Genomic DNA, 22,595 nt, shown 5'->3' with positions numbered 1-22,595 from the left:
ACCGGGAGCACCGGGACCCGCACCGGGACCCGCACCGGAGCACCGGACCCGCGCCGGGACCCGCACCGGGAGCACCGGGACCCGCACCGGGAGCACCGGGAGCACCGGGACCCGCACCGGGAGCACCGGGACCCGCACCGGGACCCGCGCCGGGACCCGCACCGGGAGGGCTGGAGGGACGGGTCGCTCCTCGTGATGGCGCGGATCCTGGCGGACCTGAGCAAAGCCGAGCCGCCGCCCCCCTCCAGCAGCTCGGAAACCCGGGGCCCGGACCCCGCACCCCCGGGGCGGCCCTGCGGGGGGGAGCCCGGGGGGGGCGGCGGGGAGCCCGGGGGGGGGGCGGCGGCGGTAGGAAGCACCAGTGCCACTACACGGACTGTGGGAAGGTGTACGGCAAATCCTCGCATCTCAAAGCGCACTTCAGGACACACACCGGTTAGTATCGGGGGTCAGTCTGTACATGTACGCATACACACACATACACACACAACCCACATGTACACACACCACACACATGTACATACACACACCACACACACGTACACACACATATACACACAACCCACATGTACACACACACGTACACACCCTCCACACATGGACACACACATGTACACACCCTACACATATGTCCATATATATATATACACACACGTGTGTGTGTGAAACTCCCAAACACTTCTCACTGTGTGTGTGTGTGTGGGGGGGTGTGGGGGGGGATGGGGGGCATTTCATTTACCTGCTTCATGTTTATATTTTTTATGCAAAAAAAACAAACTAAAAGATGAAATGCTTCTGCATTTTCTAAAAAGTATTTTTTTGTTAAAATTAAAAAAGAAACTGTAGCCGTGAAACTGCCCAACACTGGATACTGAGTTGAGAGAGAGAGAGAGGGAGAGGGAGGGAGGAGTTGGGGGGGGGGGGGGGGGGGCATTTTGTTGCTTTTTTTTTGAATAAAAAGGTTTCAAATACAAACGCTGTGAATTGTTGTGGGTTTTGTTGAAAAAAAATTGTCTTCTCTTTTTTTTCCAAAAAAAAATCGGATATGAAATTCACGCTTAACCACTAGTTTGGGGAGGAAAAGGGGGGGGTGAGGGGGGGGGGGGTGAGGAAGGGGTGACTTTTGGTTTCTTTATTAAAAACTAAAAGATTAAAGTGTGGTGTTTTTTAAACTACACGTGAGAATTGCAAACAACCTGGTGCTGGTGGGGGAGGAGAGAGCAGAGAGGCAGTGTTTTTGCTTTTTTTTTTAATATTAATAATAATAATATATATAATATATATAAATATACATAAGAAAATAAGATTAAAGGGTTGATCCTGGGCTGGAACTTCTTTTGTGGGGGAGGCTGCTTGCATTGCATGTACCGGCTTCATGTTAATCAGCAATAAAAAAAGAGAGGGGGTGGACTGTGAGGGAAGGCTTGACGTGTGTTCCTCTGGAAAAGGGGGCCTCCCTCTCCCCCCCCTCTCCCTGTGTGCTGTGTGTGGGTGTAATTTTCCAGTGACAGAGTTCTGGGTGTGGTTTTTCCGCTTGTAATTCAGCGAGTGTGGTGTGTGGGTTGGGTGCTCTATGCGGATCGCTTTCAAAATGGGTTTCGCCCACGCAGAGCGCACAGTCGCTCCACTTTGCGGTGTATCCCCCCCCGCGAAGCGCTTTGATCCGTCTCAGCCGCGTGATAATAATATGGTAATCCTCGCTTCTGGTACAGCCGGCGCCTTACTGCGGCGTTGAGACGCCTCAAAGCGCTTCACAGAATATACTGGTATCTTGAATTGACTCTATGTTGTGGGCCAAACATGGCATCCAATTGCGCCCCAGCAGTGTCCCACAAACAGCCATGGATTGAGTGACCAAATTTTTTTGGAGGGATTATTCTCCCTGGAAAGCTATCTGCCAATCAGCTAACAACTGGTTTCCTACTTTGTGTTAGGTAAACAAAAGGCATGTGGAGTAAAGGAAACTTGCTTGAAGGTTTCGCCCCGCCAGAGAATCAAACCAGGTCCTCTCGCTTGCAACAACAACAACAGCAAAATTACATTTATAGAGCGCCTTTCACGTCGGGAGGACGTCCCAAGGCCCTGGACAGTCAGGGGTCAGGACCCGAGCATGGGGAAAGGGTGGGGTAGGGGTGAGGGAAGGCAGAGAGGTGGGAGGGCGACTCAAGGTACGATCGAAGAGGAGGGTCTTGAGACCGCCCTTGAAGGAGGCACAGGGAGGAAGTGAGGCGAAGGGACCGTGGGATGGAGTTCCAGAGTGTAGGGGCAGAGAGGCTGAAAGCCCGGCCATCGATGGTCGTGCGTGTCGGGTGGGAGACATGGAGCAGGCCGGAGCCCGCTGAATGGAGGGAACGGGCAGGTTGGTAGGGAGTCAGCAGGTCAGAGGGGTCAAGGCAATGGATGGCCTTGAAAGTGAGGATGAGGATCTTGAACTCGATCCTCTGGGGGATGGGGAAACAGTGGAGTCGGGCGAGGGTGGGAGTGATGGGGTCATGGAGTCTGGTGCGTGAGAGTACACGAGCAGCAGAGTTTTGGATGATCTGCAGCTTGTGAAGGGAAGAGTTGGGAAGGCCGATCAGGAGGGAATTCCCGTAATCGAGCCTTGATGTGATGAATGCGTGGGTGAGGGTTTCGGCAGCCTGAGGGGTGAGGCAGTGGCAGTAACATTACGGAGGTGGTGGTAGGCAGCGCCAGTGCAAGGTGAGTGCTCCAACTGCTACAGTTCTGCACGTGATAAGGGGCTATATTAAATGCAAGGATTATTATTATTTCCAGCAGAGATGGCGAGATCATTTCCTTGTACATTTTGTGGCTATAGTTTGTGTTGTGCTGAGCTTTTTTTGTGACCCTCATCAAGAAGAAACAATATGTACAGCATTTAGCTATGCCAGAGAACAAGTGTATTAATAATAGAGCTTATAAATAATAATAATAATGATCTTTGCATTTGGTTTTGCACCTTATCACGTCGGAAGGACATCACAAATATTGATGAATTGCGGGTTTTATAAAATAATACTCGGCTGTCAATTTCAGGAAACTTTGTTTGAAAAAGTTAGAAATCTTTAGAGATAGCATGTCACATGCTATCTATTTCTAATGCAATTGGTTGCATTAATTTAATGCACCTCTCCTCAGAATATTATTTGAATATGAATATATTCCCCCTCATAAGACATTAGTTAATAGAGAAATTGCATTTTTTTTATAGGGCCTTGTCACATCTTAGCGTCTCAAAGTGCTTCACAGGTAATTGTTGTCCATTGCAGTGACTATTTGTAGGCAAAAGCAACAGGCATTTGTTAATCTTGAAATTGTAACTAGTAGTCTTGTAAACAGCAACAAATTGAATGATTAGTTAACCTTATTATTAATGTTGTACTGTAATGAATTTCATATGTACATCCAATGTTTTTCTAAGAAAATAATATTTGGCCCCGACAACCAAGTGTAAGAAAATGCATTTCACAAAATGTACACATGGCAATTTTGAGATTTAGTTTCCTGCAGAGAATTGAAACAGGCAATACATTATCAAAGTGAAGTTCTTATTGTTCTAAAACGACAGTAATTAGATCCATTAAACTGGTATAATAATTTATAAATCTGTCGGGTCTTTTTTGCCACTAAAATAGGAGTCTAACCTGTAATACGTTGGGGGATGTTGTTCAGTTACTCCATAGTAATCTTATGCTGAGGTACCTCAATATTTGGCAGTTATTCGAAAGATAACCTGTGAGCGAGCTTTTTTTTAAAAAAGTGGCAAGCATTCTAGTTAATAAAAACAATTTTGATTTGCTGCTATGTCAGTCACATTGCGTAACATTTTACTGTATTATTCATATTACTATAGTGCTCTCCAACAAGAACCACCCTCTAACTCAGGAACCTTCGTTCTTTTCTTTGTTTTGCTTGGCAAGCTGTACCACAATGGATGTTGGATACACTTTCAGAGGAATCCACATGGCACTTGCATCTCCCTAGAGCACAGCCAACAATATTTGATTGGGGAAGGTGAGGGAGATTGTTAGTGGGGAGTAATAACTTTGCAAATCTACGTCATCAAATTTCGAGCTGGAACAAGGATTTGCAAATCGATTTATCAAATGGGAACACACAATAAATTAAAGTATTCATCGGCTGCATTCCAGACTGAAACGTGAGTAAAATTACTTCAGTCAATGTTATGTAATTTTTCTTGAGGGAGAGCAGCTAGAGTTCTGCTAACCCCTGATAGCCAACTGCTTACGTTATGGTGGTCTGAGCTGGACAAGCAGTGGGAAGCTTGCCAGACAGTGCTTTCAATGACAAGCTTTGCAGTTTTAGACTCCAGTGCCCCCCTCCCCCGCACACTCTGGGATCGTCAAGCTTTGTGCCTAATACTTTCCAAACTCGGTAGCAGGATGCGTGGATGGCATACAAATATGGAACACTCAATCTGGTTTGGATTCTCTTAAGCATGGTGATGGGTTTCCAAATGTGTCAGACCAAAAAAAGGCACATTCGATAGAAAATTATAACCGACTGCAACTTTACTTAATAATAATAATAATAATAATCCTTGCATTTGATATAGCGCTTTTCACGTCGGGAGGACGTCCCAAAGCGCTTCACAGAATAGACTGTAAAGTGAATTGACTGTATATTTGTGGGCGAACGCGGCAGCCAATTGCGCACAGCAATGTCCCACAAACAGTCGTAGAGTGAAAATGACCAATTTATTATTGTTTTTGTTTTTTGGAGGGATTATTATTAGGCGTGTGGAGTAAGGAAACTTGCCCAAGGTTTCGCCCTGCCTGGAATTGAACTCAGGTCTCTCACTTGCAAAGCGAGTGCTCTAACCACTGAGCTACAGGACTCCTACTTGCGTGAACTTCATGCCCTATTTAAATTTCTGGAGAGAACCAGAAGGTAGCTCAAGTCTAAATGCAAGTGAGTTGATTAAAATAACAGATAGAGGCTGTTAACTTTAACTGGAAGCAAAGTTTGATGGAGACTGATCTAAGCAGTAAATTTGGATACTTTCCACATGTGTTTCATAACTATTGCAAGTAAGGTTGCACAACATCACTTGTATTCAACTTGTCACAACTGGTTCACAAGAAATCTCCTGAAAAGATCAGTCGGATTTCAAATGTAGAGAAAATATATAGATGAAAACATGATTCAAGGATATGTGGCATCTGGTGTTCGGTTGCCTGAGATGACTAACCTCTCCTCTGTCATCTACAGGACCTTAAAATGAATGGGCCTTTAAAAGTTCAGTGCTGCAGTGAGCTAAACTCCACAGACAAGGCCGTTATTATGCAATCAACTCTGTTGCTTCAAGTTTACAACAGAGGACATACAAAGCTCAGTCATGGCTTTCCTTTGGTAGGCTCAAACAGTGACCGTCAGCTAAATCAAAATAACATCACCTCTGATTAGCCTGAGAGTACCTTTGAGAATAACTGCTGCGCTTTTATTTAAAGTTTTGTCCAGTCTTCTTTCCCTGCCAGCACTGTGTGCTATTTGTAAAATAGTGTGGTTGCTAATCTTGATGAAACACCTACCAGGACCCATTCTTGGCAAGCTTTTCCATTAAATCCAACAATAGCATGGGAAAAATGGTGTGTATGTTTATATATCTGTATGCATACATGGACCTATGTTTATATATATATGTGTGTGTGCGTTTGTATATGCCTGTGTAATCCTGCAGCTCAGTGGTTAGAGCATTCGCCTTGCAAGCAAGGGACCTAGGTTCGATTCCCAGCAATGCGAAATGTTGGGCAAGTTTCCTTACTCCACATGTCTCTGTTTACCTAGCAGTAAGTAGGAACACAGTTATTAGTCGATTGGCGGATTGCTTTTCCGGGGGTAATAATAACCCCTTAAAAAAATAATAAATTGGTCACTTCAATCCACGACTGTTTGTGGGACGCTGCTGTGCACATTTGGATGCCGCTTTTCGCCCACAAAATAGTCAATTCACTTTACAGTATATTCTGTGAAGCACTTTGAGAAGTCTAGAAGATTTGATAAGGCACTATATCAAATACAAGGATTATTATGTATGTACGTACGTATGTGTGTATACGTTTGTATGTGGCTGTGTGTGTATGTACCACATATCACAGAAATTTCAGCCCCATCGCCCGTATGTCAATGTTAGCTATTGGAGCACCGACCGGTCTAATCCCATTCCCTGTTCTTTCTCTGTATCTTCCCATTTATTTCTTTGTTTGTAAATTCTCAGCATGCAATCCCATTGAGGAATATGTGGCTATAGCTGGAAATAGACTGGTAAAATAGGGTGATTTACAACAGCGGATGGAGGTGGTACAGAAACAATGGAGCGAGTGGGTCCTTCCCTTTCTATGCAGAGCATTTCTGTTTCTATGTCTGTGAACTAGTGCAACATCAATACAGATACAATAATCATTCAATTTAGATCCAAATGTATTTTTAACCATTTCTTCTGCAGAAACATTTTTATTAAACCAACCATTAGAACAATTTTCCAAAAATAGTTTCAGTAATTCTAGAATAGCACATTAGGGATTTGGATTTTATTAACGTATTACTTTATACTTCATAGGACATTAATAAACTTGAAGTATGCATAGTGCATGATAACATTTTCTAGTATTCATGACGTATTTACTGAATACAACCGAAGTCCGACAATGTAATTTCCACATGACACCACAGAGCATTGAACAGAAGGTCATCGGAAAAAAATACAATTTATTGAACGAAATACTGAGGTAGAAAATTCTCGCCGTGCCAATTTTTAGTTTGTTGGAATAGTAGTAATTAACTGTTTGTCCTTGGAAAGATTGTTTTGTTTTGATTGATTTGCTGCAAAGGAGACATCCACCACTGTATATTTTAAAAGTATACACCATGTGCTTCTCACACTGTGCAACCTAGCGTTCAACTGTGAGAGTTGAAGAATGTAGTGAAGCCTTGTTCATCAGCGTCACTCAAGACGGATCAGTTGTTATTGTGAAGAGCTCCGCGAAGAGTCTCATTTGCCAATTGATGAAACTTGGGCATTCAAGGGAATTGAATTCAAGTAATAATAATAATCCTTGCATTTGATATAGCGCCTTATTACGCCGCTGAGACATCTCAAAGCGCTTCACAGAATATATGATAAAGTGGATTGACTATATATTTTGTGGGAAAAATGCAGCAGCTAATTGCACGCAGCAGTGTCCCACAAACAGTTGTAGATTTAGTGATCAAATTATTACCCCCAGAAGTGATCCGCCAATCTTATTTCGCCCGCTTGGGGTGAATTAAGATTGGGATTTGAACTCAAAGCTTACAGCTGGGAGACCAATGCCATACCATTGTCTCAAACAACAATTCGTTGTTAGAAAGCCTCATTGAGATCCTTATAAAAATTTAGAAAACTGATATCTCCAAAATTTTCAAAACCAGCTTTGAATTAATGTTAGCAGTAAATCTCTATTTTGAATTGGAAAATTGTCTAATTTCTGTTAAGACAGATCCCTCATTAACATTGCACACAGATTCATTATTTGAACCAGACACCTTCTGGAAGTTCAAGCAAAATAGGAATCTTGATTACTAGGCTTATGTGTGCTTGGGAGCCTGAACATAATTATATGAATGTTTAATGATAACCTTTTAACGACTGTCGTGTCCCTTCTTTAGAAAGCACACACCTGTATGACTGTGATACTTTGCCTCAGGGCCTCCAGGTTACTTTGTTCAACATATCTGTACTTCTAGCCACAGCTAGCTCATAATTTGTCAAGTTGTGAACCAAAGTGCCAATGCGTTGGACAAATTCATTGGACTGAATGAATGTACTTGAGACTCTCGGAGGGCAATGGCATCCTACTAAAATGAAAATTCAACTATTGTTCAAATGTAATTATATAAATAATTAATTACACATTAAACATGCCATCTGTTACAGTGCACACGCATTTTGCAAAGCATCAATAATTATTTCATATTTCATTTCATATCGTATGTTATCAGGGACTGGAGACTGCATTGGAAATAAAACCAGAGAGTCTCTCTGGTGGTGAATGAGTCCCGGTGCACAGATCAATTCTTTGATCTGAATGTTAATATTGTAGTTTGTGTACCCACAGGTTAAAAGTGTGTGGTACTCAGCCACACTAGACCAGCAGGGTCCCAGGTTTGGATCCCTGCTTAGTCTGAGTTAGATAATCTCACCTGGAGCAGAATTTTGGGAGTGCTAAGCTTTTCCTGGACTAGGAAAGGGAAAATCAACCAGTTTTTCCTACTCAGGATTCCTAACCTGTAATTCTTGTTACAAGCTGGTTGGTTGCGTACCACAGGCTTGGTTAACAAGTATAACAGCCCAAACACCACAAATGTGCACTGTTCAGGCTCACACATGAAGAGCGGGCCCTTGGCTGAGATGCTGGAAGGCAGGCAACACCCCAGTACGAGTCAGTACCTTCTAGAAGGAGAAGGGGAGAAAATTGGTTGGATTGATACTTTTGATGGCTGTGAATACTGTTGGGTGGTGGGGGGATGTGGAATTGGCATGATGTGCAGAAAATAATAAATCATTTATCCATACTAATTAAACTAGGATTGGTGCAATTTGTTACACTGATACTGTGAGGTTTGTACCACGCGTTTGTGCAGTTCAACATTTGATAATCTAAAATGTTCTGGATTTACTGCCGGGAGTGAGTGTGGGTTACGACCCCCATCACCCCATGAAGCTCAGCTCCACTATTGCACCACATTGCCATGCAAAGCCAATCACACCACATGTTCAGCAGACATTAGAATACCCTACACAACACTGAGAACCATCTTTATTGACTCTGTTCGGTAGTAGCCCCTGATTAATGATACACAGCCTGTACAAACATGCTGAATATTAAAAAGATCTATGAAAAAACAAAGTAGCAAATGTTATTTTACTAAACAGGATTTTTAATCAATGTCTGACACTAATTCCTGGAATTCTACTCCCACAGTGTTGATTTTCCTCCCTGGACTCCGAACTCCAGCTAGGGAGTGGGGAAGAAAACTTTAACTAGTATTGTAAAGAGGAGCTTGTTCATCTAATGTACGTGATCAGTAGTTTCATTTGGTACAGTCCTTCCCACAGTAACACAGCCTTTCCCACAGTAACACAGCCCTTCCCACAATAACCCATCTCTGCCCACAATAATCCAACCTATCCCACGTAACCCATTCCCTCCCACCATAACCCATTTCTTCCCACAATAATCCAATCCTTCCCACAATAATCCAATCCCTCCTACAATAACCCAATCCCTCCCACAACAACCCAGCCCTTCCCACAACAACCCAGCCCTTCCCACAACAACCCAGCCCTTCCCACAACAACCCAGCCCTTCCCACAACAACCCAGCCCTTCCCACAATAATCCAGTTCTTCCCATGATAACCCAATCCTTCCCACACTAACCCAATCCTGCCCAAAATAACCCAGTTCTGTCACACTAACCCAGTTCTGATCACGCTAACCCAGCCCTGTTCACAAGGTTTTGGTCTGCCTTATCTTAAACAAACATGCTTATCTGAACAGAAATACAGTCAATAATATATCCACCTCCAAACGTGCCTCACCACTGCTTTCATGTACTGTATATCTAAATCTAAACTCCAAGAGTCAGCAACTTTATGGTGATATTAGTAGAGTCTGGAATATCCTCTTTTGGTGGTTCAGCCTGGTGACTTTTTAAGGTTTTGCGGGCACTTAGTCAGTTGCATCTAACTGGAAGCAATGGGGTCTTGATAGTCAATAGAAAGAAATTATTTCCAATGGTCGATGAGTCAGTGACTAGACAGCATCAGTTTAAGATAGTAAATGAGCAAAGTGGGGAGGTTGGAGACTTTTTTTTACACACACACACGCACGCACACACACGGAGTAATCAGGATACGGAATGGTCTGCCGGGAGCAGTGGTTGAAGCAAAATCCAGATTAGCTTTCAAGAAGGAACTAAGTACCTTAAAAAGAGTCAGCTACAGCGGTGGGCAAAAGGGCAGGTAAGTAGGCCTGAAACGATTGCTCTTGAAGGAGTAGGCCCAGACACGATGGGCTGAATGACCTCCTTTTGCGCTTTCATGTAATTCATAGCCTCTTTCTCATTGTGGCAGCTTGTTTTAGCTGTGGTAAAATACATTATAATTTTTACATTACTTACAGTGCCTTGGGACACCCTTCCGACATGGAAGGTGCTACATAAATGTAAATTTGTTGTTGGATTAATTCCCTATGTGAATCGGGTCATTAATATGAACCTATCCCTTATGTAGAGCAAACATTCCATTAGCACTCCAGAAATAGCCTCAGGAGGAAATAAAAAGGAGCTGCATTTTTTTCCTTATTTTCTCCCTATCTACCCTGTCCTGATGGTTCAGCAACAATGGGGTCTTCCACTCCACCCAAAGTCAGTGGATACACCTAGCACAAAAACCTCCTCAATAGCCTATCAATATCAATATGAGTTGCTGTTAATACTGCAGAGCGAAACTCCCTTCTTAGCATATTGTTTTAGCTCATTATATTTTCAGCATGAGGGAATTCTGAAAAGGCAAAAATTTCCTGTTCAGTTCCGTGCAATGAGGGACATTGCTAAGCAATTCAGGGGAACTATGCCAATCTTTTGACTCTGGACTGTCAATAAGTACAAATAAGAGACTAGGTATAGACGTAAAATGCTTGGCACTATCCCTCGTGTAAAGGCAATGCAATCAACTTTGTACTGTGGAACACAAAAATACATTTCACCCATTTGGCTATAACATTAGCTACACAAAACAGAGTCTTTGCTATTTCTCAGAGTCAGGGCAATCTTTCTATGCTTCATCTCCATTCCTCATTTTTATGACAACCTGCATTTATATGGAATTTAAATAGTTTGGAATAATTTAGAATTGTTAACTTGGATCACAAGAACCCAGTATTTCATTTTGAAGAAGACCAAACGTTCATATTTCAAACCTCCTAACTTTAAGTTGAATGTTTCTTTAGGCTTGAGAAGGAAACAAGGATTAGAATGTCAATGGCCAGCCTAGCCCTTTGATATTGGGAGGATGACATTGGATTATTGGCTGTGGTGTTGGTTGGGGGATAGAGGTGCGACTTAAGCTGTATGTACAGTACTACACCCACCACAAGAGTCCAAACTTCATTTGTGCACTTTTGTGCCAAAGTGAACTTAGTGCATGATCTTTGGCAACTTCCGTGCAGTAAGTAAATACTGCACTTCCTAAACTGTACTGTGCTATAGAGAGCACTAGTAAATTGTTACCACAATTTTACTACTACACAAGAGTGCAATACCAACAACAACAACAGCAACAAAATTACATTTGTATAGAGCCTTTCATGTTGGGAGGATGTCCCAAAATGAATTTATTAAATGAAATAATTGTACACTTAAGAATCATGTTGGCACATTTACTTACCTAAACCTCAGCTAAACAAATGGTCAACTGATCTTATAATATGTGATGACCGGGGTACTGCTGAACTATTGAGAGGAATTGAAAATATAGTACATTCATTTTACTATGTCCCTATATATGAAGAAGGTGGAGTTTCTGATTTGAACACATTTCATTAACCTCATCTTAAGTTTTAATTTCCATGAGGCAAACTAGACTCCCTATCTCGGCCAAAACGTTCTGCCTTATCTGACCACTTCTGTTGGTTTGATGGACCAGCCACAACTAACTGGAATTGACATACAAACTTACCTAAGGTCTGATATTCTGCTTGGCCTGTGAGACCATTTTGCCTTAAAATATAAGAATTGTGGAAAATTCTTAAATTCAGCTTTAGTTTGGAAGCTGATTAAGAACTAGTGGAAAAACAGACTTACAAATTAAGACTGAATTTAAGAAATTTTACAGTTTTGTACCATCTTGAACACTAAAGCAAAAGGTCTTACAGGCTAAAACTAGGTAGAATTTCAGGCTCCTGCCTTCTCTCCAGGCTACCTCGTTTAAAAGATGTGTTACTTGCATTACCACCGCGTGCTCACCGACAAAAGGAACCTGTATCATAAACAACATTTTCTCCGAGAAATCCCTTCTACAGTAGTCATGAGACTTTGGCTTTGATGAAATCTTGGGTCTGGCTCTGATAAGATTTCACCAACAAAATACACAGTCAATCCACTTTACACTTTAACTGTGAAGCGCTTTGAGATATCTCAACAAAGTGATAAGGCGCTATATCAGATGCAAGGATTATTATTATTATTATTGGGTCGATGTTGAGGTCTCACAACTATCCATTGCAGTACACGGGATTTTCTGGAGAAAATGCTGTTTGCATTGGAGAAGCTTTTGCTACCAGTCACACAGCGATGGTGAAGGGAGAGCACTTTTTGCACACCACTGAAAATGTGCCAATTGCACTGCTTTTGTGGTGAGTGTTCCACATCTATTAGCAGATAACTAGCCCTGGCTCTAGAGCTAAACTGTCAATGTCTTGTCACTTATTTGATGCCTCAACAGCCTTCTTCTGTCCCTTATTTTTACTTCACCTTTTTTTCCAGCACATCTGCCTTTCTTCTCACTTTCTCAGATTGTTTAAACCCGCCGAACAAAGGTCTGTCACAGTGAGTGAGTTGGCACAGTTCAGCTCTATGTTCTGCCTCTGGGTCTTGTCACAATTGTAAAGCTGGTTTCTCACACAGTCACTTAACACATCCTGCTCTCTGACTGTGCGGAGTCAGGGTCAGACTCCGCCACTGTCAAGCACTCCAGAATGCTACCCCGGCTGAAGGGCGCTATAAAAATGCAAGTTGTTGTTGCTGATGCTCCCTACAGGAATGGGCGATAGATGACTTAAAGGCATTTTGTGCACAGGTGACAATCATTTGAGGCAGGTCCAACCTATGCACAGAAACAATTTTTGGGGCTTCAGGAAAAAAAATTCCTTTTTGGTGAACAAGTGGATTTTTGTTAATCCAAAGAAGCTGAAGGTATGGTAGCTATGTTACATCCAGCCACCCCTCCTATGTGGGGTACACAAAATGGCCATTCAGTTGGCCTAAATAGTTATTAACATATTTGCTCTTGACCCCTGTGACACATTGGAGAATCAACAATCTATGCAGAAAACACCAATCTGCATACAATATAACTTTGCATCCATTTTGCTTCAGTGCTTGGAAGGAAAATCAGAGCCTTGCATTTTTACTCCTTGTAGGTTCCACTGATGATTTGTATACCTAGATACAAACATATATATCAGTTGGCTAAAATTGGGTGCAATCACTTCAGCTCTACCTAAGGGAGATGCTGTTTTGACTGTTACACTATGATCAGTACTTTTCACACAATGGCATTCTAAAACATGGTTGTTGACTTGCATTATGTTTTGCAAGCTACATGTATTAGCTTGTTAGTTTTGGTCTAACCAACGTGGGTTTGAAAGTCCAAAGAACTACAACTTGTTGCATTTGCATTCATTGCAGTTAGCAAGATGTCCAGGTGATGATGTTGTTGACTTCATGTTCAACACTTATTTTGTCTGACATTGTTTTGGTGAATAGTCACCTGATTTGTAAATGCATGCATTATTAGAGTCTTAATCAAGTCTGAACCAGCGGAGAGACATTGCTTGAAACTTTACATTGTTATTGCAAAAGCATACGTGCCTCTAAACTAAAGCTAGCAAATCTATCTTCAGCAACAATAGAAACATTACTCACTTGATGAAGAATCAGACTTGAAATCACAAAACTACAGATACTAGCAAATTATTTTAAAAATACTGTACATTCCTTCCTCGAAAGGCTATCAAATATTAACAAACAGCAGTTTAGACAAAATTTACCAGCATTTGGTATCAAAATTATTTCTACTTTGTGCTGTCAAACTCACTGCACCATTGTCAAGTCTACTGTACTTTCATGCAAGGCAGAAACACTTCTTTTTCACAATGTGAGGTCTTTCAAATAGTCAAGACCTTGTCCCACCAAGGACTCTGCTTCATGGAGATAAACCCATTCAGTAAAATCAGAGGCCAGTCGAAAGGGGAAGTTTGCCAAAATGGTTGCAAGGAAGATCTTTTTTGCAACCAGTTTCAGTAACGGCAACTTCACCTGAGCGGGTTTTCACCAAGAGCCTAGTGTATACAAAACCTTTAAATGATATTTATTATAAAATCTGTGCAAGCAGTGCTTTGTAGCATACATCACAACCATCTTTGAAATTATGGAATTACATATCCCAGCACTTGATACAATCTGTCAATGGTACGGATGGGATCACACATACTTGTCACTGTGCTAACAGCTTAGGTTATTCTAAGCTGCTGTAAACATTGTGGTGCTCTCCCATACTGGCTGTGAGAAGACACAGCCACATTAATACCTCAACAGAGAGGGAATGAATACAAAGAAAGTGCCAAGGAACACAGATACTTGTACAGTGGTTCAAGACAGTGGCTAAACAAGAATCGGAGTACTGCGTTACTGCAAAAACCACACAACATGGTTGGGTTTGGTGCATATAATTTAAAACAAGCACATTTCATTTTTGCGACACAGAACAGTGCACTGAGTATTATGTGAAATTCTGTTTGCTGCTGTCAAAGCTTCTAAAAGCAGTTGTTTTTGACAACTTTTTCAGTGAGAAACCATCAGCTTTTAGGTCCGGCTTTGACAAGCGACCTTGTTGGAAGGGATTTCGCAAGCCCGGCGAGTTTCGCTGTCTGTCCAGTTTGTCACTGATGGAATAGCTCTTTTTAGCGTGGGCATTCAGTGTATTGGGCTCCGATGCAGTGTAACTGTTTGCCCTCTCCAGCTTGGAAAGCGATGTATTGTTTGATAGGGGCTCGACTGCAGTACTCTCGAGGAAACACTGCTTAGCTGCGCTCGCTTTGTCTTGAACTTCTCCTTCGTGTTCCTCGTTGTCGGAACTCGGATGGCTGAGTTCGGCCTCTCTCTCTGGGTGGGAAGTGGACACTTCGTCGAGGCCGCTTGAATGATCTCCACGGGAACCGCTGGATAAAGGAGAGTGTTCTGTGTTGGCGGGAGGGGCAGAGACACATCTGGTGTCAATGCAGTCGGTGATGCTCGTGTATTCTGCGGTTTTAACCGCAACACCCAGGCTGCCGTAATATCCCCTGGAGGGTGAAAACATGAAACTGTGCGACTTCACCATTGGGGATTCCTCGATGTAAATGGTGGATGCAGCCAAGTAGCGGCTACTTTTGGAACGCTCCAATGCGTGATACACAGGGGGATCGGGACTCCATTGCTGTAAGCTCTCGATGGCCTGTGAGGTGCTAGGTTGTGCCGCCAGCTTATCTGATGTGAACAGCTCCTCATATATCCCGTTTCCTTCTGACCACTTGCTCGTCAAGCCAGGAGACCCGCTGGTTGCTTGATTCCCCAACATGGCAGCCACAATATCAGACTGTAACGTCACCTCTCTGGCTACTGGAACCTTCAGAGAGCTCTCGGCAGCCATAGTAGCTGCTTGTTCTTCCTCGCTCGTGGAAACATAAATGTCAATACAAGATGAAGGCCTTTTGGTGCCTATAGGGGTTTTGGTCTCTGACATGCTAGGTGAAACACTAACAGGTTGGGGCGCCAACTTGGCATCTTTCACAACAGCTACAGACTGTGTACTGGTTGCTCGCTGTAAACTGAAGGATCTTTCCTTAAAATTATAGTCAGCCCTTTCCACTCCGGGCCGCTCCTTAGTGATCACTGCATAAAAGGAATGGCTCCTCATGCGTGGCATGATGGTGGGAGAGCTTGGCGATATGGACTCCTCTCCAGCTTGCTCTCCACACTCTGGAAGTTTATAATTATTCCCTTCCGCACTGTTGAAGCTGCTTTGACGCAACATGTAAGCAGTATCGGTGCCATCTGAGGAAGCCCTGGATCTGGACTTGTTGGCATCTCCTCTGTCAATGCCAGCCAACTTTTCTAAAGCTGGTACCATGCGACCCGTGACCTCCTCCAACTGAGCCAGTCTAATATCCATTGTCTGGAGTGAAGCTTTCATGAAGTGCTCTCTCTCATTCACCTCCTCCAGCCGCATAGACATGTTATCAACCCTAAGCAGTGGAGAGGGAAATAGAACAACATTTCCATTTTTCATTAATTCATGGTGAATTTCAGATTAAAAACTCTTTTAAAAATAGATTTTACATTGATGGAGAATCATTCACTTTACAGTCTATTATGTGAAGCACTTTGAGATGTCTAGAAGACGTGAAAAGTGCTATATCAAATTCAAGGATTATTGTTATTTTTTCAAGCTTTTTTTAAACACATTTTATTGTAGATTGGAACCAAAGATGAACACAATGTGGACGGACACACCAGAGATTTATCACAAGCTTAACATGAGTTTGTATGAATACGTACTTTAGGTTTTGCCTAAATTGGGTTGAACTGACTGTTGAACATATTCTAACTATATTCTAATGGTGGATATAATATAATGAACATTAAGTTTAGAAGCAAATTGTTGGGATGGTGGACAGAGAAATTGTTTTCCCAAAGCCTTTTTCCTTAATTGTGATTTTCTTTTCCTTTCTCTCCCAATTAGAAGGACTTCAAATACACAGTCACTACACTTTGCGGAGATTAGGTGAAAGCTTTGAGATGTACTCAACATTAAAAGCATTATATCTAATGCAAGGATTCTTCTTATTATAACCATATCATGAAAGTGCCGCTTACCCCAAATGTAATAAATACCCACCGTTCTGCAGTGACTCTTATCCTTTCATCATTGGAGGAAATGAACCTGTCATCCTTTTCTCTAAAGTATTCTTCTATACATTGTTCCTCAAAGTCGTGCAGCTTCTTCAGTTCATCTTCTGTGATGAATAGTTCTGGGGAGGAAAGGGAATGAAGAAGCAAGAGCAGCGATAAACACCCAAAACCTTTCTTGTCAAATGTAGCGGCTTTCTGTAGCGACTCCTGTATTCAATAACAGGACAGGAACGGAAGCTACAGTATAAACCAAACTGTTGATTGTCCTGATTTACTTATGATGGATAGCAGAGACAGAGTTTGTTTCACTCTGTTTCTATTGACTATCACAAAGAAACCTCAACCCCTTTTGAGACGAGAAGCGAGCGAATAGTAAACCTGCGGAACAGGCTCGGTTGAAGCAGGAAGTGTTGATTCTTTCAAATACAAATGAGATAATTTTCTTTTAGGAAATAACATTATGGGATATAGTACATAGGTAGTTCGGGACATATGTGCATGTGACCGCCAGGAAGTTGGAAGGTGAACTTGATGGTCCTTGGTCTTTTTGTCATCCCCAAGCCTCAGTGGCAGGGTAGAGGATAGTAACAAGGTTGATCCCCAGTGTTAGAGAGGAATATGCTATAAGCAATGATTAAACCAGTTAGCTTTGCTCTTATGTTCTAGAAGGAGGCTGAGCAAGATTTAAACAATGTGGCACATTCCAGCACATGATAATAATGGTTTAAAAAGCAACCTCTCCTTCCTGATCAAGATATTGGTAATGAAACAAGAAATAAAACCTTAGAAAGGAGCATTTGCTCTTGTTGGGGAAGCAACTTACTGAGGCCATAATCTTTGTCCTCCTGGTCACTTTCCTGTTTCTTCCAGCGACAGCAAATATGTTGAAAGACCATAGTCATGTGACTGAAAGTGATAAGCGGAGGTGGCAAGACAGGTCTCTCGTGGAAAGTCATGATCAGCTGGTATCTTTGAAACTTCCAGACTTGGTTGGAAATAGATTTGACTTCGAAAAAGGTGTTACTGTGAATGGAACAAAATTCAAAAGCGACAATCAGTTGATATTCAAAAGAGGGATGTTAAAATAATAATAATTCTTGCATTTGATACAGCGATTTAGCATGTCGCTGAGACGTCTCAAAGTGCTTCACAGAATATACTGTAAAGTGAATTGCCTGTATATTTTATGGGCGAAATGTGGCAGCCAATTTTGTACAGCAGTTCCTCACAACCATCCGTGGAGTGACCTAATTATTTATTTATTGATTGATGGATTTGAAGGGATTATTACACCCGGAAAGCAATCTGCCAATTCACTAAGAACCAAGTTCCTACTTTCTACTCAGGAAACAGAGGAGTGTGGACTAAGGAACCTAAGGTTTTGCCCTGTCCAGGAATCGAACCTGGGCCCTCTCGCTTGCAGGGTGAGTGTTCTAACCAAATCACAACTTCACTCGCTTGGATTGTTCTACCCCATAAAACACCTCTTGATGGATGTCACGAAAAGTAAGTATTTTATAGGCTTTTATCAAGAAAGTTTCACCTCATCTAACCACATTGTCATTCTTTCTCCTCTACTCTTTTCAGCCTTAGTGAACAGTGCCCTCCCTAGTCATGCTGCACCTGGAACACTGCTCTGATCACCTAGATAACAGGACTCCTCAAGCCCTAGAGGACAGTAACAAGGTTGATCCCCAGTGTTAGAGAGGAATATTGTTAGAATTTACACTTTTTGTATAATGTTAGAATCATAATAGATATTGCGAATGGGTTAACTTTTAAGTTAAGTGTGGGGGGCAACTGGACTGACACTCATGATTAACACTCAAGAGCAACAAAAGGCAACCCTCAAGAACAGCAGCTAATGAGCAAGTTGCTTAAACTGGAGGACCTTGGTACCATCCTGGGATACTGATAAGAAATAACCAGTCACTTAAAAGGAATGTACTAATGATCCCACACCACAAAATAATGAGCACCAGATACAGCCCTAAACTGATCAATCCTCTATCTTAGACAATTAAGGACAATGTGTATGTGTGCTGAGGCACGTACACCCCATGAGGTGTTCACGTGAACCCAGCATGATTTTGGCCCAGTGACCTAATGTCCGCACCATGATTGGACGAACATCGGTATAAGAGTTCCGTTAACTTTGTGAACGGGGCCGTCCCGGGTCGCGGAGACAAGGGTATGGGAGATGGAAGACTAGAAACACTAAGACTGAGGATATCAGACGGAAGATTGAAAGCTGTAAGCAAGAAGACTGAAAGCATGAAGAATCAAGCTTGTGTGCTGTAAAGACACAGTGTTGAACTCGAGATATCTATGGTGGTATTGTGTGCTATAAAGACACAGTGTTGAACTTGAGATATCTACGGTGCTATTGTTCTGTCATAAGATCAGTTGATTGTACCAGCCTTTGGTCTGACCCATCGGGATATTGGGGAATAACGAACAAATAATAATAAAACAGTCTGATATCTGGTTGCAAACGGATTATGGCTGATTTTATTTTCTAACAATATGCTATGAGCAATGATTAGATCAGCCAGCTTTGAAAATAGATGTCTTGGAAGAGTATTAGAGATTTTAAATGGGATTGAGACAGTAAAATCAGAACAATAATTTCATATATGGCAAGGCAGCAGAACAACGGAGGATAGGCACTAATTGGCCTTTTCACATCCTGATTAGGTGGATGGTAGGTCGCTGTGAGCTTCCTGGTGGGCAAACTAACTCAGCATGAAATGCATGAGAGTATTGCTACCATCTTCCTGCTCAGATACACATCCCTTCCCATTAAGTAATGGTTTAACCAATTGGAAGTGTGGAGCTTGAGCAGCAACTACTTTCCTCCCTACATAACAATCAAGATGTATACCAAGCCTCAGTTATATGAACTTGTGATCACGAACTCAGACTCCCGGTAACACCTTCCAGCAGCTTTAATCCCAAGCCTCAGAGTTTACTCATCAGCTATTTGATGGATGTCTGCCTTGAGCATGGTGGGAGGACCTTTACAGGACAGCTTGTGATGTGCCAGCCACCTTGATGTTCTCAAAGTTCAAGTCCAATTGCAAGTACTCATCCCTAATTACTTAATTCATGTCCTCATGTGCCATTTGGCAAACAGATGTGCCTGCCATGAAGCTGCATCTGACTCAGGGTGCTCAGCAACAGATCAGCGTAGGAAGGAGCCTTCTCTCCCTGCAGCCACTTACCCCATTATCAACAAGAAAGACGAAACAAACATAGACCGAGAGAAAAGGAAGGGAGCAAAAAAAAGACAGAAAGACAGCTCCATATTATCTGTTAATTTATATGGAGTCAAAATACAGTGAGTGGTGTGATTATTAATGGTGAAAAATTGTTACGTCATACACCACAAGTTTCTTCTCATATATGTACCTGAACTCTCTCTTTTTTGCTCAAATAAGGTCCAAGCTATAATTGCAAGTTCTTTTAGCTTCTTGTCACACTATAATCTTCTTGTTCACTCTTTGTTAAATTCTCATAATCCTTCGGGATTTATTTGAAAACTTAGTAACATGAGTCACATTACTTACTTGAACACTGCTATCAGGAGGTTCACCAGCAGAATGTTCGCAACTAAGAGGTAACACGCCATTATAGCTGGAATAATCCATGCTCCTGTTATACAGGGAGGTAAAGGCTTTCCATCTTCTGTCAACCCAACTCCACACGGAGCTAGAATAAAAAAGATAAGTTACAGCAGGAGGTTTACATAGTACTAAAATCTATACTGGTATTGATTCAATTCTCTGCAAGAGGAGGGTGGAGTTGTCAGGTCTTGGCTCATTTCTACACAGAGAGGACAATATACCAGAAAATTGACATCATATACCACTTTGGATATAATTAATAGATGGCAACAGAGGTAAACTATTATTGGGGGGTTTCTATAGAACCCCCCAGGCCAGGATGATAGCCTTGTTCTGGAACTGGGGATGAAATAAGGAAGGTGACTGGTAAGCGACCAACCATAGTAGTTGGAGAATTGATTGGGATAAAAAAATTTCTATTGGTAAGATTGGGAACGAATTTCTAGAGTTAAAGGAACAGTGTTTTATGACTCCGTTTGTGAAGGAGCCAACAGGGGGAAATAATATTTTGGATTTGTTATGACTAACAGGGATGATCAAACCTGCAAAAGGTGGGTGAGGAATTAAGCAACAGTGATCACAATAAAATAAAAATAATTGTTGAATTTGATATAGCGCTTTTCATGTCTTCTAGATGACTCAAAGTGCTTCAAAGAATACACTGTAAAATGAATTGACTGTATATTTATGGGCACAACATGGCAGCTAATTGCGCACAGCAATGTGCGCAATTAGGGGGGGGAGGGGAGTGCTCTAACCACTGAACTACAGGACTCGACAATCTAACCACTACAGGTTATTACATTTGGTATTACACAGATTGGTGAGATTATAAAAACAAAAACAAATTGCCAAATTTTGAGAAGACCAATTTTATGCGATTGAGAAGTCTCATCAGAGTGGGCTCGGCAGGTTTAAACATGGCTAAGGGAGGATATTGCAGCGATTAAGATGATACATAGGAGGGCAACCAAAATGATTGAGGGGTTGGAGGGACTGGACTATGAGGAGCGATTAGATAAATTGGGCATGTTAACATAACATAACATACTGAAGAGAAGGTTGAGGGGCGAGATGATTATGGTCTTTAAGATGCTGAAGGAATAGCTAATCTAGACAATGATAAACTGTTGTACCTTGTACTGAACAGTAGAACCAGAGGACACGGCCTATGATTGAATGGGGATAAATTCAGAACAAATCTGCAGAAATTTACTGCGGAAACGCAGTGAGCAATTAGTAAACTTGTGGAACAGGTTCCCTAGGGAGAAGTAGAAGCAGAACATGTCATTTGCTTCAAGAACAAATTAGATAGATTTCTGCTAGAAAATGATATCTTGGGATACTGTATATAGCTTGGACATGACATATCAAGCAACTGCCAGGATGGTGGAAAGCAAACTAGATGTACCTTGGTCTTCTTTTGCCTAGCAAATTGTAAACAAAAAAAACAGCTCTTGTATTCATCAGCAGAATGGCAAAATTGGAATATCGTCGGGAATGTATGAATACACAATACAGTACAAATTTACATTTATATTGTGACTTTCAAGTTGGGAGGATGTTCCAAGGTGCTCAAAAGTCCAGCGTTTGTACCCAAGCAGGGATTGAGACCCAAGGGTGAGAAGGGTGAGGGAGGGGAAAGGGGCTGAAAACATGGTCAAAGAGGAAGGTCTTGAGATGGACCTTGAAGGAGGCGAGGGATGTGGTGAGGCAAAAGGATTTTGGGATGGCGTTTCAGAGAGTGGAGGCAGATAGGCCAAAAGCCCAACCATCAATAGTGGGCTGGTAGGGTGGGGGATGTGAAGCAGTCTGGTGCCCGCTGAGTGGAAGGAGCAGGGTTGTTAGAGTTTGAAAAGGTTGCAGAAGTAGTGTGGGGAACACCATGCAGGAATTTAAAGGTGAGGACGAGGATCTTGAACTCGATCCGCTGGGGGATGGTGAGCGAGGCAAAACAGGAGGTAATAACCTCATGGAGCCGAGTGCAAAAAATGACAGAAACTGCAAAGTTTGGGATGATCTGCAGCTTGTGAAGTGGGGTGTCCAATGGGCAGAGAGTTGGCATAATCTAGCATGGACGTGATGACAACATGGTCTTGGTGGCCAAGGGGAGAGGTAGTGGTAGAATTGGGTAATGTGATGAAGGTGGAGGAAAATAATACATATATTGTATATACACAACATATAACCACCAGGTGTTGCCATCATGAAAAAGTGTTTAACAAACCTTTTTT

At 42.1% G+C, this 22,595-nt stretch overlaps 1 protein-coding gene across 1 annotated transcript in view; it reads right to left on the bottom strand.

Annotated features, from left to right (window-relative positions):
• Positions 1 to 14,564: 14,564 nt before the first annotated feature.
• The window catches only part of trpm3 (transient receptor potential cation channel, subfamily M, member 3), an 86,144-nt gene continuing 78,113 nt past the window's right edge, over positions 14,565 to 22,595 (bottom strand). The window contains exons 22-25 of the mRNA XM_042346621.1: positions 20,305 to 20,446; positions 17,559 to 17,758; positions 16,722 to 16,854; positions 14,565 to 16,068 (exon numbers count right to left, since the gene is read on the bottom strand). Of these exons, the coding sequence (XP_042202555.1) occupies positions 14,565 to 16,068; positions 16,722 to 16,854; positions 17,559 to 17,758; positions 20,305 to 20,446 (1,979 nt within the window). The remainder of the gene's footprint in view (positions 16,069 to 16,721; positions 16,855 to 17,558; positions 17,759 to 20,304; positions 20,447 to 22,595) is intronic.

Source organism: Callorhinchus milii, unplaced genomic scaffold, assembly GCF_018977255.1.
Source record: "Callorhinchus milii isolate IMCB2004 unplaced genomic scaffold, IMCB_Cmil_1.0 Scaffold1, whole genome shotgun sequence".
In the NCBI taxonomy this organism is placed as follows: Eukaryota; Metazoa; Chordata; class Chondrichthyes; order Chimaeriformes; family Callorhinchidae; genus Callorhinchus; species Callorhinchus milii.
This window is presented reverse-complemented; position numbering and strand designations above follow the sequence as displayed.